This window comes from Notolepis coatsorum, assembly GCF_963971535.1.
Source record: "Notolepis coatsorum genome assembly, chromosome: 5".
NCBI classification, from domain to species: Eukaryota; Metazoa; Chordata; class Actinopteri; order Aulopiformes; family Paralepididae; genus Notolepis; species Notolepis coatsorum.
Window position 1 is genome coordinate 32248804 of NC_140169.1, and position 12722 is coordinate 32261525.

A 12722-nucleotide genomic window follows, 5' to 3' on the forward strand; every position below is an offset into this window, starting at 1 on the left:
TCTACTGGCAAGCAGTATGTAGCACAACTACCCCTTTAAGTTTATATAACCAGGCTGTATTATTCCATGTGTAAACCACAGGAAGACCCACCCAAGTGTGTGCGTGTGTGTGTGTGTGTGTGTGTGTGTGTGTGTGTGTGTGTGTGTGTGTGTGTGTGTGTGTGTGTGTGTGTGTGTGTGTGTGTGTGTGTGTGTGTGTGTGTGTGTGTGTATGGGAAGGAAATCCAACATTACAGATAAGGATGATGATAGAATGTTGGAATTCTGAGACGTGAGATAAGGACACACCATTAACAATGAGAGGAGATGTGTGTTTGAGAGAGAGAGAGAGAGAGAGAGAGAGTGTGTTTCAGAGACAGAGTGTGAGTGTGTGTGTTATATTATTCTGAACATGACCACATTTCTCAGAACTGTTTGCACAGAGAGAGAGCGAGAGAGAGAGAGAGAGAGAGAGAGAGAGAGAGAGAGAGAGAGAGAGAGAGAGAGAGAGAGATAGAGAGAGATGTTTCAGAACATTCTGATCCCCATCCCAGACCAAACAACCCTCTGTTTGTGCGTGCGTGCATGCATGTGTGTGTTGGATGTAAGTACACATTCTGCCCAGCAGAGTGCAGTATTGTTACATGTTATCATCATTACCCTCTTTGATTGTTTGTCATGTAATTCTCCACTTGCACAATCTGAAAGTAGCCACTTCCGGCTGACTTCCGGTTGCCAATGGCACTTCCTGTCCCATCCAAATACATTGGTTTTAGCTACTTTTCTCCCCTTATTTAAACAACTTTGTCGTCACAGAGAGGCAATGAAACGTTTGTATTATTATAGTATAGAATGTATTTAATAAGCAAACGTTTGTCAGCAGGGTTTTTGGGCTGTATTTCATGTAAAAACGTTTACTGTTAGTTTCCTTGCTCAGCCAGCATTAGCTAACAGAAGCTAGTGGTTAAACAGGCCGGATTAGCTTTGAGCTAACTATCTTTCCCGACCCATGTATTCATTCCATTCTAAACATAACGTTAGTTTACAAAACATGACCTGTCTATATAACGTTGAGGAACAAATTATAAGTGTGTGGGTGTGTGTTTTGGTGAACATTGGACTGCAAACAGAAAATGCATCACAGTTACAGACAGTAGCTACTGTTAGCTGCACTCAGGCTGGCTGCACTCAGGCGGCGCGATCAGCCTGTTGGACAGGGAATGAAGATCTCCAGCGAACACTTCATTGCCTCGGATTATGTTGTTGGGGGTGGACGGTTTGTCCAGAAGACCACTAATCAGCTGAAGCCTGATGCGGTTCCCTCGGTCTTCGACAGACAGACCGGCGCAGGCTCCCGGGAGCGATGGCTAGCTAGTTAGCACCAGCCGAGGACCGGCGTTAGCTGCCGGGAGCGATGGCTAGCTAGTTAGCACCAGCCGGGGACCGGCGTCAGCTCCCGGGAGCGATGGCTAGCTAGTTAGCACCAGCCGGGGACCTGGAGCGATGGCTAGCTAGTTAGCACCAGTCGGGGACCGGCGTTAGATGCCGGGAGCGATGGCTAGCTAGTTAGCACCAGCCGGGGACCGGCGTCAGCTCCCGGGAGCGATGGCTAGCTAGTTAGCACCAGTCGGGGACCGGCGTCAGCTCCCGGGAGCGATGGCTAGCTAGTTAGCACCAGCCGGGGACCTGGAGCGATGGCTAGCTAGTTAGCACCAGTCGGGGACCGGCGTTAGCTGCCGGGAGCGATGGCTAGCTAGTTAGCACCAGCCGGGGACCGGTGTCAGCTCCCGGGAGCGATGGCTAGCTAGTTAGCACCAGTCGGTTGGTCCCCGGCTGGTGCTAACTAGCTAGCCATCGCTCCCGGGAGCTGACGCCAGTCCCCGACTGGTGCTAACTAGCTAGCCATCGCTCCCGGCAGCTAACGCCGGTCCCCGACTGGTGCTAACTAGCTAGCCATCGCTCCAGGTCCCCGGCTGGTGCTAACTAGCTAGCCATCGCTCCCGGGAGCTGACGCCGGTCCCCGACTGGTGCTAACTAGCTAGCCATCGCTCCCGGGAGCTGACGCCGGTCCCCGGCTGGTGCTAACTAGCTAGCCATCGCTCCCGGCAGCTAACGCCGGTCCCCGACTGGTGCTAACTAGCTAGCCATCGCTCCAGGTCCCCGGCTGGTGCTAACTAGCTAGCCATCGCTCCCGGGAGCTGACGCCGGTCCCCGACTGGTGCTAACTAGCTAGCCATTGCTCCCGGGAGCTGACGCCGGTCCCCGGCTGGTGCTAACTAGCTAGCCATCGCTCCCGGCAGCTAACGCCGGTCCTCGGCTGGTGCTAACTAGCTAGCCATCGCTCCCGGGAGCCTGCACCGGTCTGTCTGTCGAAGACCGAGGGAACCGCATCAGGCTTCAGCTGATTAGTGGTCTTCTGGACAAACCTTCCACCCCCAACAACATAATCCGAGGCAATGAAGTGTTCTCTGGAGATCTTCATTCCCTGTCCAACAGGCTGATCGCGCCGCCTGAGTGCAGCCAGCCTGAGTGCAGCTAACAGTAGCTACTGTCTGTAACTGTGATGCATTTTCTGTTTGCAGTCCAATGTTCACCAAAACACACACCCACACACTTATAATTTGTTCCTCAACGTTATATAGACAGGTCATGTTTTGTAAACTAACGTTATGTTTAGAATGGAATGAATACATGGGTTGGGAAAGATAGTTAGCTCAAAGCTAATCCGGCCTGTTTAATCACTCGCTTCTGTTAGCTAATGCTGGCTGAGCAAGGAAACTAACAGTAAACGTTTTTACATGAAATACAGCCCAAAAACCCTGCTGACAAACGTTTGCTTATTAAACACATTCTATACTATAATAATACAAACGTTTCATTGCCTCTCTGTGACGACAAAGTTGTTTAAATAAGGGGAGAAAAGTAGCTAAAACCAATGTATTTGGATGGGACAGGAAGTGCCATTGGCAACCGGAAGTCAGCCGGAAGTGGCTACTTTCAGATTGTGCAAGTGGAGAATTGATAGATATTAGTGCTTTAGTCTAACTAGCCTCTCTTCTCTCCTCTTCTCATCTCCTCTTCTCTCCTCTCTTCTCCTCTCTTATCTTCTCCTCTTTTCTTCTCTCTCTCCTCTCCTAATCTCTTCTCCTCTCCTCTTCTCCTTATCTCCTCTTCTCTCATATGCTCCTCTTCTCTTCTCTCCTCTCCTCTTCTCTTCTCTCCTCTCCTTTTTTCTCCTCTCCTCTCCTCTTCTCTCTCTTCTCTTCTCTTCTCCTCCTCTCCTCTCTTCTCTTCTCTCTCATCCTCTCTTTTCCTCTTCTCTTCTCATCTCCTCCTCTCCTCTTCTTCTCTCCTCTTCTCTTCTCTTTTCCTCTCCTCTTCTCTTCTCTTATCCTCTCCTCTCTTCTCTCCTCTTCTCCTCTTCTCTCCTCTCATCTCATCTTCTCCTCTCCTCTTCTCTTCTCCTCTCATCTCCTCTCTTCTCCTCCTCTTCTCTTCTCCTCTCTTCTCTTCTCATCTTCTCCTCTTCTCTTCTCTTCTTCTCTCCTCTTCTCCTCTCCTCTTCTCCTCTCTTCTCTTCTCTTCTCCTCTCCTCAGGTGATGTTGATCTGATGGATGACAGTGTTAGTGTTTCAGGAGAGAAGATTAAGCGCCGTGTGAAGACGCCGTACGCTCTGAAGAAATGGCGTCCGGCCACCTGGGTCGTTTCCGCAGATACCAGCCTGGACCTGGACTATGAGGTCAACAACAACAACAGCAGCAGCCATTTTTCATCCAATCAACACAGACCAGGTGGTGGAATCAACCAATCAAAATCCAGCACAGCTGTTTTCCTGGTAGGGGGCGGAGCTACGGCCACCTTGATGTCTGACCCCAAAGGAATGACCTGCCTCTGAAGAACTCCTCTTTCCTCCTTTTCTCTCTCGGGGCCTAATTTTTCTCCCGTTTATCGATTATGTAATTTTTTTCCCACTGAGAGAAGGGAAGTAGAGGAGAGTTCTAGACGTAGAGGGGAATTAAAGTCTATGGGCTGCTTTCCCTGATTGAATGCTAACTAGGGTGGGATGCACAATGGCTCCCAACGGGGAGCTGTTTTAAATGAATCGAGGAACAACTCCCACAGCCAGGAATCGAACCCACGGGGTACACGGGTCGCTTTGCGTATGGACGCCCTATGGAATACTGCACCACTTAGCCTAGTTCTATCTGTGACCTTTTGACCTTCGGAGCCGTAAGTCATTTAGTCAGTCAGTCAGTGTATTTGTTTGTTTGTTACAGTAGTAAGAGAAGTGTTTTAAGTTTTTTTTTAAACCTGGCCTACAGACTTAACAGAATGCCTTCTAGACTTTTGGCCAGTGAACCCCCTACTTCACTCACCTCCCGCTGGAGTTCAGTCAAATCCACTGTGATTGGATGTAAAGACTCTCACGAGAGAACCAATCAAGCAAACCGCTTTTCTACTCATGCAACGGTGTTCTCGGATGTCTCCAGGCTGTCGTTCTTCTGTCTCATTTGAAGCAGGAGGTTTTTTTGTTTTGTTTTTGCTTTAAAAACCTGGTTCTAAGTACAGTATCTATGCAGTGACATCCGCTCACTCTGTCTGCTTCCATTACTTCAGTCGTTTCATGTTCATATGTTCGTTTTATAACCGCTAAGAGTTTGAAAGCATCTTTGAGTTTTTTTTTTCTTCCTCTGTTGCACCTTCTTTTAAGAACTAATCTAGACGGCCTTGTTTAGTCTCGTTCTTGTGACAATGTTTAATTGGAAGCACATGGTGACCTTGCAGGAAAGGATTCTACTGAGCTGTTACTGTGACTGTGACACTCAGGTAGAACGTGAGGAGGAACATCCAGGTGTGAGGGAGGAGTGACGAAGTGCAAATTGAGACGCGATACTGAGCATTGTGGATATGAAATAGACTCTTAAATATTGAATAGTTTTCAGTTTTTATACGTGTTGACTGTGCTGCTGTTAAGATCAAACAGGCATCTCTCGACCGCTTTCGTTTGTTTGTTGTATTCGTCGAGCACCCGGACTCACGTCAGTAAAGCAGGTCCAGATTTAACAGCCAATATAGATGGGCAGCCCTCATAGCATTGCGAAAACACAGTCAACCATCCACGGGGTCACTTTTCTTTCTTTTTCAAATACCCTAGCGACGAGATGTTCAAGAAAGTTGCCCTGTGTATCAACTGCCTGAAACCGCCTGAATCCGGTTTGAGCGGAGGTCGCCGGACACATCGACAACACGCGGCAGGAACCGACTACAGAGAAGAACTCTGTGTGTATTCCACATTAAATAATTGTCTTAACACGCTGGAGGAGAGGAGAGAAGAGAGGGTAAGATAGCTAGAGAGGAGAGGAGGAAAGCAGAATGGGGGGGTGAGAGGTAAAGAGGAGAGAAGGGGAGAGACAACGATTTGACGTAACAATCAGACAGACAACTCTGATGGATGCGCATATCCATGTAAAACACTAATAAGACAATTAGAACAACCTCAGTCTTAAAGACTGAGAGGGCCTGCAACTGTTTGTCAATCATTACTTTGCATAGTACATTCATAATGGTTCCTGAGTTTTTTATTTGTACATTTATGTATGTATGCTATCGCTCCCCTTTTGTATCATATTTTAAAATGTGCAATAGGCTTTAGCTTTCAATGTGCCTTTTAATCTCCTGTTTCAGTTCTATTTGTGTGTATTTTTTAGTTTCTATATTGTTATGAGTTTGCATGTTATCAGTGCACTTATTATTACTATGGTTACCATTAACAATTGTGCAGACATGGGCAAATTAATAGCTGATTATGTTTTGAATACTTGAATGAGCTTGATTTACCTTATTTCGATTTTTCAGCTATGAAATTTATTCCAAATACAGACACTAAACTTTAAAGGTAGAATCTATAATGCTGTCAAACAGTGACCTCACTTGGTATTGCACTTTTTTTTTAATGTTTTGTTTTGGTCTTTGGGGTGGGTTGCTACTGCTGGCCTCACCTCAGGCTCTGCCAAGCGAGGTCTGGAGAAATGTACACTAGAATAAGTTACTAAACTAACCCACACAGATCAGATCAAAACGGACAACGTAAACAAAGTACAGTACCAAGTGGGGCTCTTTTGCCTTGAGGTCGCCATTTGACGGCATTACAGATTCCACCTTTAAGTGTCGTCCAATACCTACTAGGGCTGACCCCTATTAGTCGATTAGTCTACTAATCGGTCGAAAGGAGCCGTAGTCGACTGCCAACCTCTTAGTCAAAAAAAAAATGTATGGAGGCTAACTGCCTACGAAAACAGGCACAGAGGCACTGAAAGAGGATTTCACCCATCTAATGAACACACTAGACTAGACAAATATCAAGATGTATCCATCAGTGGACCAATTGCATGCTTTTGCAGAGGACAAGAAGCCTTCAGTCGACTCCTTCAGACATTAAGCACCCCCACAGCCCAAATGGAATGATAAAAAAATATATATATAAAAAATATATATATTATATATATTTTTTTTTTCTTTGTCAACCAATAGTCGACTAACGGCAAATTTTGGCCAATCATAGTCGACCATCCAAATCCTTAGTCGGGGACAGCCCTAATACCTACATACCAAACTTACTGAACAATAGAGACTTAGACTAATAGTTTGGAGTCAGTGGATGAAAATGATTCTGATAGAATCCAGTTGTCTCCACTAGAGCGATGTGACATTCTTATATCTGTGGCAAAACGCACAACATCAATACTCGTACCCGTGAATCCTTGGAAATGAAGCATCACGGTACTAAGATATTATAAGATATACTACAAAAAAAGGACACATTATAAATAATGTCCGGTCTCAGATTAAGGCCTGGTTCTCTCTTTAGCTGAGGTAAATAAACACTATTTGAGAATTTGTGGTAGTTTTGCTTTGACGTATGGTATTTTAGAATAAGATTATATTACTGGAAGTCCTCTGACAGAGCACCCTGTTTGAGCCTGGCGTTGGCCTGATATCCAACAACAGTCTTAGTATTGGTGTATCTGCACTTGTTTTGCAGGAGTTATGTTAAAGACTAGAAATCACATCTGTCTAAAAATATAAATCAATCAAATTATAACTAATTTAAGTAATTATATAAGTAATTTAGGGGGGGGGGGTCTTTTTGTTAAAGGCAATCATTCGTGACCCAGTATTATAGATAATCTATGACTTATTATTTCTTCAATATCACTCTGAATGTCAAGGGTCAATCAGGGGGGCTAAGCCCCCCCACTCCATAATTCGCACTGTAAAATCAAGCATATTCCAAGTATTCAAAACCAAATATATTTTTTGCTCATTCCGCCCCAAACCCTGTGTCCGGTCAACCCGCCCATGCGAAAGAAACACCTTGACAATCCTGGATTCTCCCGACCAATCCCATCCAAATCTGAGGAGAAAAACAACCAATCGAATTTAGAAGGGGGGGGTTCACCGACACAGGAGGTTTGTACGCCCGTGCCTCAGAGATACGTGAGGGTGAGTGCTCTCTGTCTACGCAATACAAACAGTGTTGGCAGTGCTACCCATGCCGTTAAGGCAAATTTAGAAAGCACCTGTTTTCTACCCAGAAGACTTCCTGTCTTGAGTCTCGGTGGCGGGTGGAACACTGAATGTTCAGCATTACTGTGGAAAGAGTGATCAGGTTCTGTAACCTCTTTACCGAATAAATCAGAACCTCTAGGTGGCGGCATACGCACATGTTGTAAATGATTTTACGGGTGCCACAAGCGATGGGATTTTTCAAGATCGACATTATGTATCTCGACGGCCCGTGCTGAAAGCAGGATCGATGTGTTGCTCGCGGCCATCTAGAAAAGTAGTTTTCCTACGCTTGTGACTTCTGCTCTGCCTCTTCTCGCAGACGTCATGTTGAACAAAAAGCTGAGAAACGTTTGGAGAAAAATCCCACATGTTCCTTCCCATCCGAACGACCGTGTCTGTGGAGAAACTAGCGTGAATCTTGTTACGGGACAAAGAAAGAAGCGACGATTCGATTCCGATCGGCAGCGTTTTTCTCAACTCTGAGAAAACTTCGATTTCTTTTTTTTACAACCAATTTTTTTTTACTGCTATGTATTGAACTGTTAAGTAATTTATACAAACGTAATGCTATACGCCTGAAAGTACTCCTCTGACAGACTAGTAAACTACAATAATAAGTAATATTAAACTACTTCTACAGACTCACAGATGTATTGATCAGGGGTTTCTTTTAATATTATTTGTTTCTCTTGTTTTATATAGTTTTTTTTAGATGAGAGATCAGATAAGTCAGACAGAAGTTTAGTTCTATTTTAATTTCAAAAACGTTTCGCCAACCCCTAACAACCGCATGTGAACTGTAATTTGTATAAAACTGTAATTTTATTTTATTATTGTTTTTATTATTACATACAATGCCTCCTGTCACCATGTACAATGTATTTTACTTTTGTCAGAGCTTTTTTATCTATGGTTTATAGGCAAGCTGGCGCACTGGCGCTCACACTCTCTTTCAGTTCTCAGTTTAGACATTCAAGAGGTTTTTTGTTGTCATTGTCACATAACATTCTATGGATTCTAATAACTACTGTATACAACGTACAGGACATACATTCTAAAGTGAGATTTGAGTGTCGGATCTTGGTGTCTGCCCAGAACAGGGTTGTGGGTTCTGCTTCCAGCGGTTCCCCACGTGACAAGAGCTGTGTTGTGTTTTTATCAGTGAGCCTGTTCCCCGGAGAGAGAAATATATTATCAATACTCGGCTTCATGGGGAGAGGCCTGAAGACCATCTACAGATAGTATACATCACAATACAGTAAAACATGATCCTAACTGTACAAATTGCATCATACAATACAATATGCTCCTCTAGTTGAGACACTTTCTGCAGCAGTGTGTTGATGAGACCCGCAGAAAGTCATCACTTCAAGGGGATTCCTTTCAAACTACAGTGAATTTAGGTTTAAAGACAAAAAAAGTTAAAGTAAAATAATAATGGAAAAGAATAAATAGAAATTGATGTTACAATGTTTTGATAGGATGTCAGCTTTTTGCTAAGTCCTATATTTCCTTTGTTACATGGGGGTCTCCCTGCTTATTGATCTGTAATTATCTATTATATTTAAAACTTTCCCTTTAATGTAAATACTCCTGTGTACTGTATATAGCCTCAGCTACTTAATATACAGTCTATAGCATAGGTATTGAGACAGTGAGGTGAAGTTGGTCAGTCTTCTACATGGATGCAGTGTGGTATTACAGTAGTGCAGACGGTCAGGTTTTCATAACTGATATTTATTGGCCTCCATGTTGAACCGCGTCAAAGCAACGACGACATCGGCTACGAATAACAACTTGGTCTCACTGTCCCAATACTGTAAATATACATACATACCATTACCTGCATTATATATACCTTTCCTACGGGACCAATTAGCAACACAGTAGTGCTGTGAGTGTTCCCCTCTCAGCACAGCCCATGCTGCTCCTCATGCTATAGCTCCAGCTAGTTGGCCACAAACCAACCGAACCAGATCAAGCTTCTGTTGGTACAGGTCGACTGAGGCTCACTGGAATTGACTACACGATGCACACAAAGTGGATTTCAGTGGGCCTCGTCAACTTGTACGGACAGGAGCTCGACCCTGTTGACTTTGCTAACTATACGGAGCTAGTATGAGGAACAGTATGGACTGTGCTGGGAAAGGACTCGAGCCAGGGTTCCACAGCTCAGAACTATCCCTTTACCACTGTATTTATGTACATATACAGTACTCAGTGAAGCATGTAGTACAATTCCAGTGGTTTTGCAATAGTCCAATTTGATTATCCCGTTGCTATGTAAACCGGAGGTCTTGTGGAGGGGGTTGATCAATTATAGTTTTTGGCCAATACAAAAGCTAAGTGCTAAAGTGCTAATGATCCCGACAACTGAAACAGAGGAAAATTGCATTGTTAATGAATTGATAATCATTGATAATTCAATAATGATTCATCAAGGTAATTTCAGTAGAGCTCGTTTTGCTCTCTCCTCTTCCATACAGTGTGTTCTGAGGACCGGGTGATACGACCCGAAATCCATGATCATGTTATGTCATCACATTCACACCAGCACACAAATACCACATCCTCCATGGTCCCTCCGTCAACATGTTTGTCCCTCAACATGTTTGTACTGTTTGTCTGTGAACGTGTGACTGGTTGTTGTAACCCGCCTATGAATTGGAGGCACCCACCTGACGTACAGATGTGGGAGAAATTAGGTCAGTTCATAATGTCGGCGTCTGTACGATTTTGGTTTTATAGCCCCTGGCCCTAGTTCAGTTTACATAGTAAGATAATAGTTAAATAGGTCAATAATAAGATAAGATATTCCTTTATTGATCCCCTTGGGGAAATGCAGGTAACTGTTATGTTATCATAGCAGCATGGGGGAGGGGAGGTAGTAGAAGACATACAGGTACAGGTCACAGAATTATAGTAGCCTACAGTGGAGAAGTACAAATAAAAAGGCAGTGTAAACAATATACAATATAATTAACTCTGGACATGCGCACATGATACATTTTAATCCATTCCATCTCCTAAAAGGTGATGAACACAGTGGTAATCTTTGACAATATATAGAGCGTTTCAACTTGACGACATTCTAAATGGACCTACTGTACGTTTATTTCCCACTGCAGTGTTTGCAATGCAATAATACACTTGGGTCCAAACTGTTCCCATAGCAACAGAATTCCAGTGAATCCGCCTATGACTTCAACCTTGAACGCTCAGACGATAGAATCACATGCGCGTCCCTGAGAGCCGGCCAACAGCGATGTTTATCCACGAGTACAAGTATTTCAACACTAATGTCATCTTTGTTTTTTGGGTTACAAGAGGTGATAACAGCAGATGACTTTAGTGATGAATGCCTTTGGGGCCTCGGTCACCGCGGTTGTGAATAGAGAGGCCTTGCACGGAACATTTGTGTTATTCTATTCCTTCCAACATGGCCGCCTGTAACAATTTTTTAAGGAAAATGTCCGATTTCCATGCAGCATTAGAGCAGGTAAAACACTGGAAAAGCACTGTGGCTCGTTTTACAAAATCCACCTAAAAAGACACCTAATTATGACATTATTCCAACACATGCCGGTAGCAACCATTGTTTTGCTCATAGCAACCGTTTCTTCCAACATGGAGGGCAAATGGGCCTCTATTTTAATAATTACATCATTACACAACCAATCATTATCCTCATCGTCGTCAGTGTCACAAGGCGATAGTAGGTGGACACCTGGTCTAACGAGACATATCATCGGCCTTGGGATGTACAGTTTAAACTGTGATGGTCACTTTTTTATTTTTATTTTTATTTTTTTTAACTTTTCACAAGAAAAGTATTCATGTAAAATTAAGTTGTGTTTTAAACAGCTATAAAAATGAACACATTTTAAAGTGTTCTAAAACATGCTCCCCTATTTAAAAAATACGAAAGACAAGTTTTGATTCAGTATAGCTGCAGAACCATAGACAGATCGTTTGTACAGGTTACCCCTGCAAAAAATACATTGTTCAAATAATTTTTTTGGAATGAACATTTAAATAATGATGCAAGAAATACCATTCCCTTTAACATTGTGAATCATATTTCAGTTCAGTATCTGAAAATAATTGTAATGTGATTTTTTTTTCTTCATATTGTTCGGCCCCTACAAACAGACCTCTGGCATAAAATCAACTGTTACCGAGCAACGGCTGTGGGGCAGAGGTGTGGAAGTAAGATGACCATCAATAAAACTGTAATGGCCAAACTGTTTGTCCGTATGGCTCTGGGTAGGTGATGAATGTGATGATGTCACATCTGCATGAGCAGATAAAGGCTGGGTATGTCACAGCTATGATCTTTTTGTCCCTTTTCATGTAGGCCGTAGTTCTTCTGGATTTGCCCACTTTGGCTGTTCTGAGCTGCTTTTACGTGAGAACAGAAAAAACATTTGATTTTAAGATCTGTGACCCAAATCTGGTTTTCTAGTGTCTGTTAAACCAGAGAGAATCCACATTCGATCTGGTTCCTCTGCGTTTAGACCGCAATGTTGAATCGGATGTGAGACCTCACACTAAAGGTTAAAAATCAGATTTTCCACGGTTCCAAGATAAATTAAGCCATTTGCTATGGCTATCCCTGCTATGTACGCTGTTTTTTTTCATGAACGTTTGTAAAATGATAATGAAAACATTTATTTGAAAAGAGAAAAAAAGAACAAATGATAAATGTCATCATGCTACTACTGCTACTCATAAATAAATGAAACTGTTTTAGAAAAAAGATAATCGCTTGCTGTAAAACCCTGCATCACTCCGCTGAATAAAGATTATATTATTGAAAATAAACCTCTGTGTTGTGTGACCTTCTGAGACAGATGTAGTGGAATGAGGTAGATACACTACCATGTAGGCTAGTGGAATGATTTAGCTACACACTACCACGTAGGCTAGTGGAATGATTTAGCTACACACTGTATGAGGTAGCTACACACTACCATGTAGGCTAGTGGAATGAGGTAGCTACACACTACCATGTAGGCTAGTGAAATGGGTTAGCTACACACTGTACCATGTAGCAGGGGCGTCATTTTGGTATGGCAAGGTATGGCACTCGCCATACCTTGGCAAATAAAAATTGTAAAAAAATAATATATTATAATAAAAAAAAAAAAAATGGTTTTTCTCTGACTTTCTC

General features: G+C 43.3%; 1 protein-coding gene across 1 annotated transcript in view; it reads left to right on the plus strand.

Annotated features, from left to right (window-relative positions):
* Nucleotides 1–12367, plus strand: part of LOC311228031 (bone morphogenetic protein receptor type-2-like) — a 323498-nt gene extending 311131 nt beyond the window's left edge. Inside the window, 1 exon segment of the mRNA XM_084313923.1 lies at nucleotides 3577–12367. Within this exon segment, the coding sequence (XP_084170049.1) occupies nucleotides 3577–3875 (299 nt within the window). The 3' untranslated portion in view covers nucleotides 3876–12367.
* The last annotated feature ends 355 nt before the right edge of the window (nucleotides 12368–12722 follow it).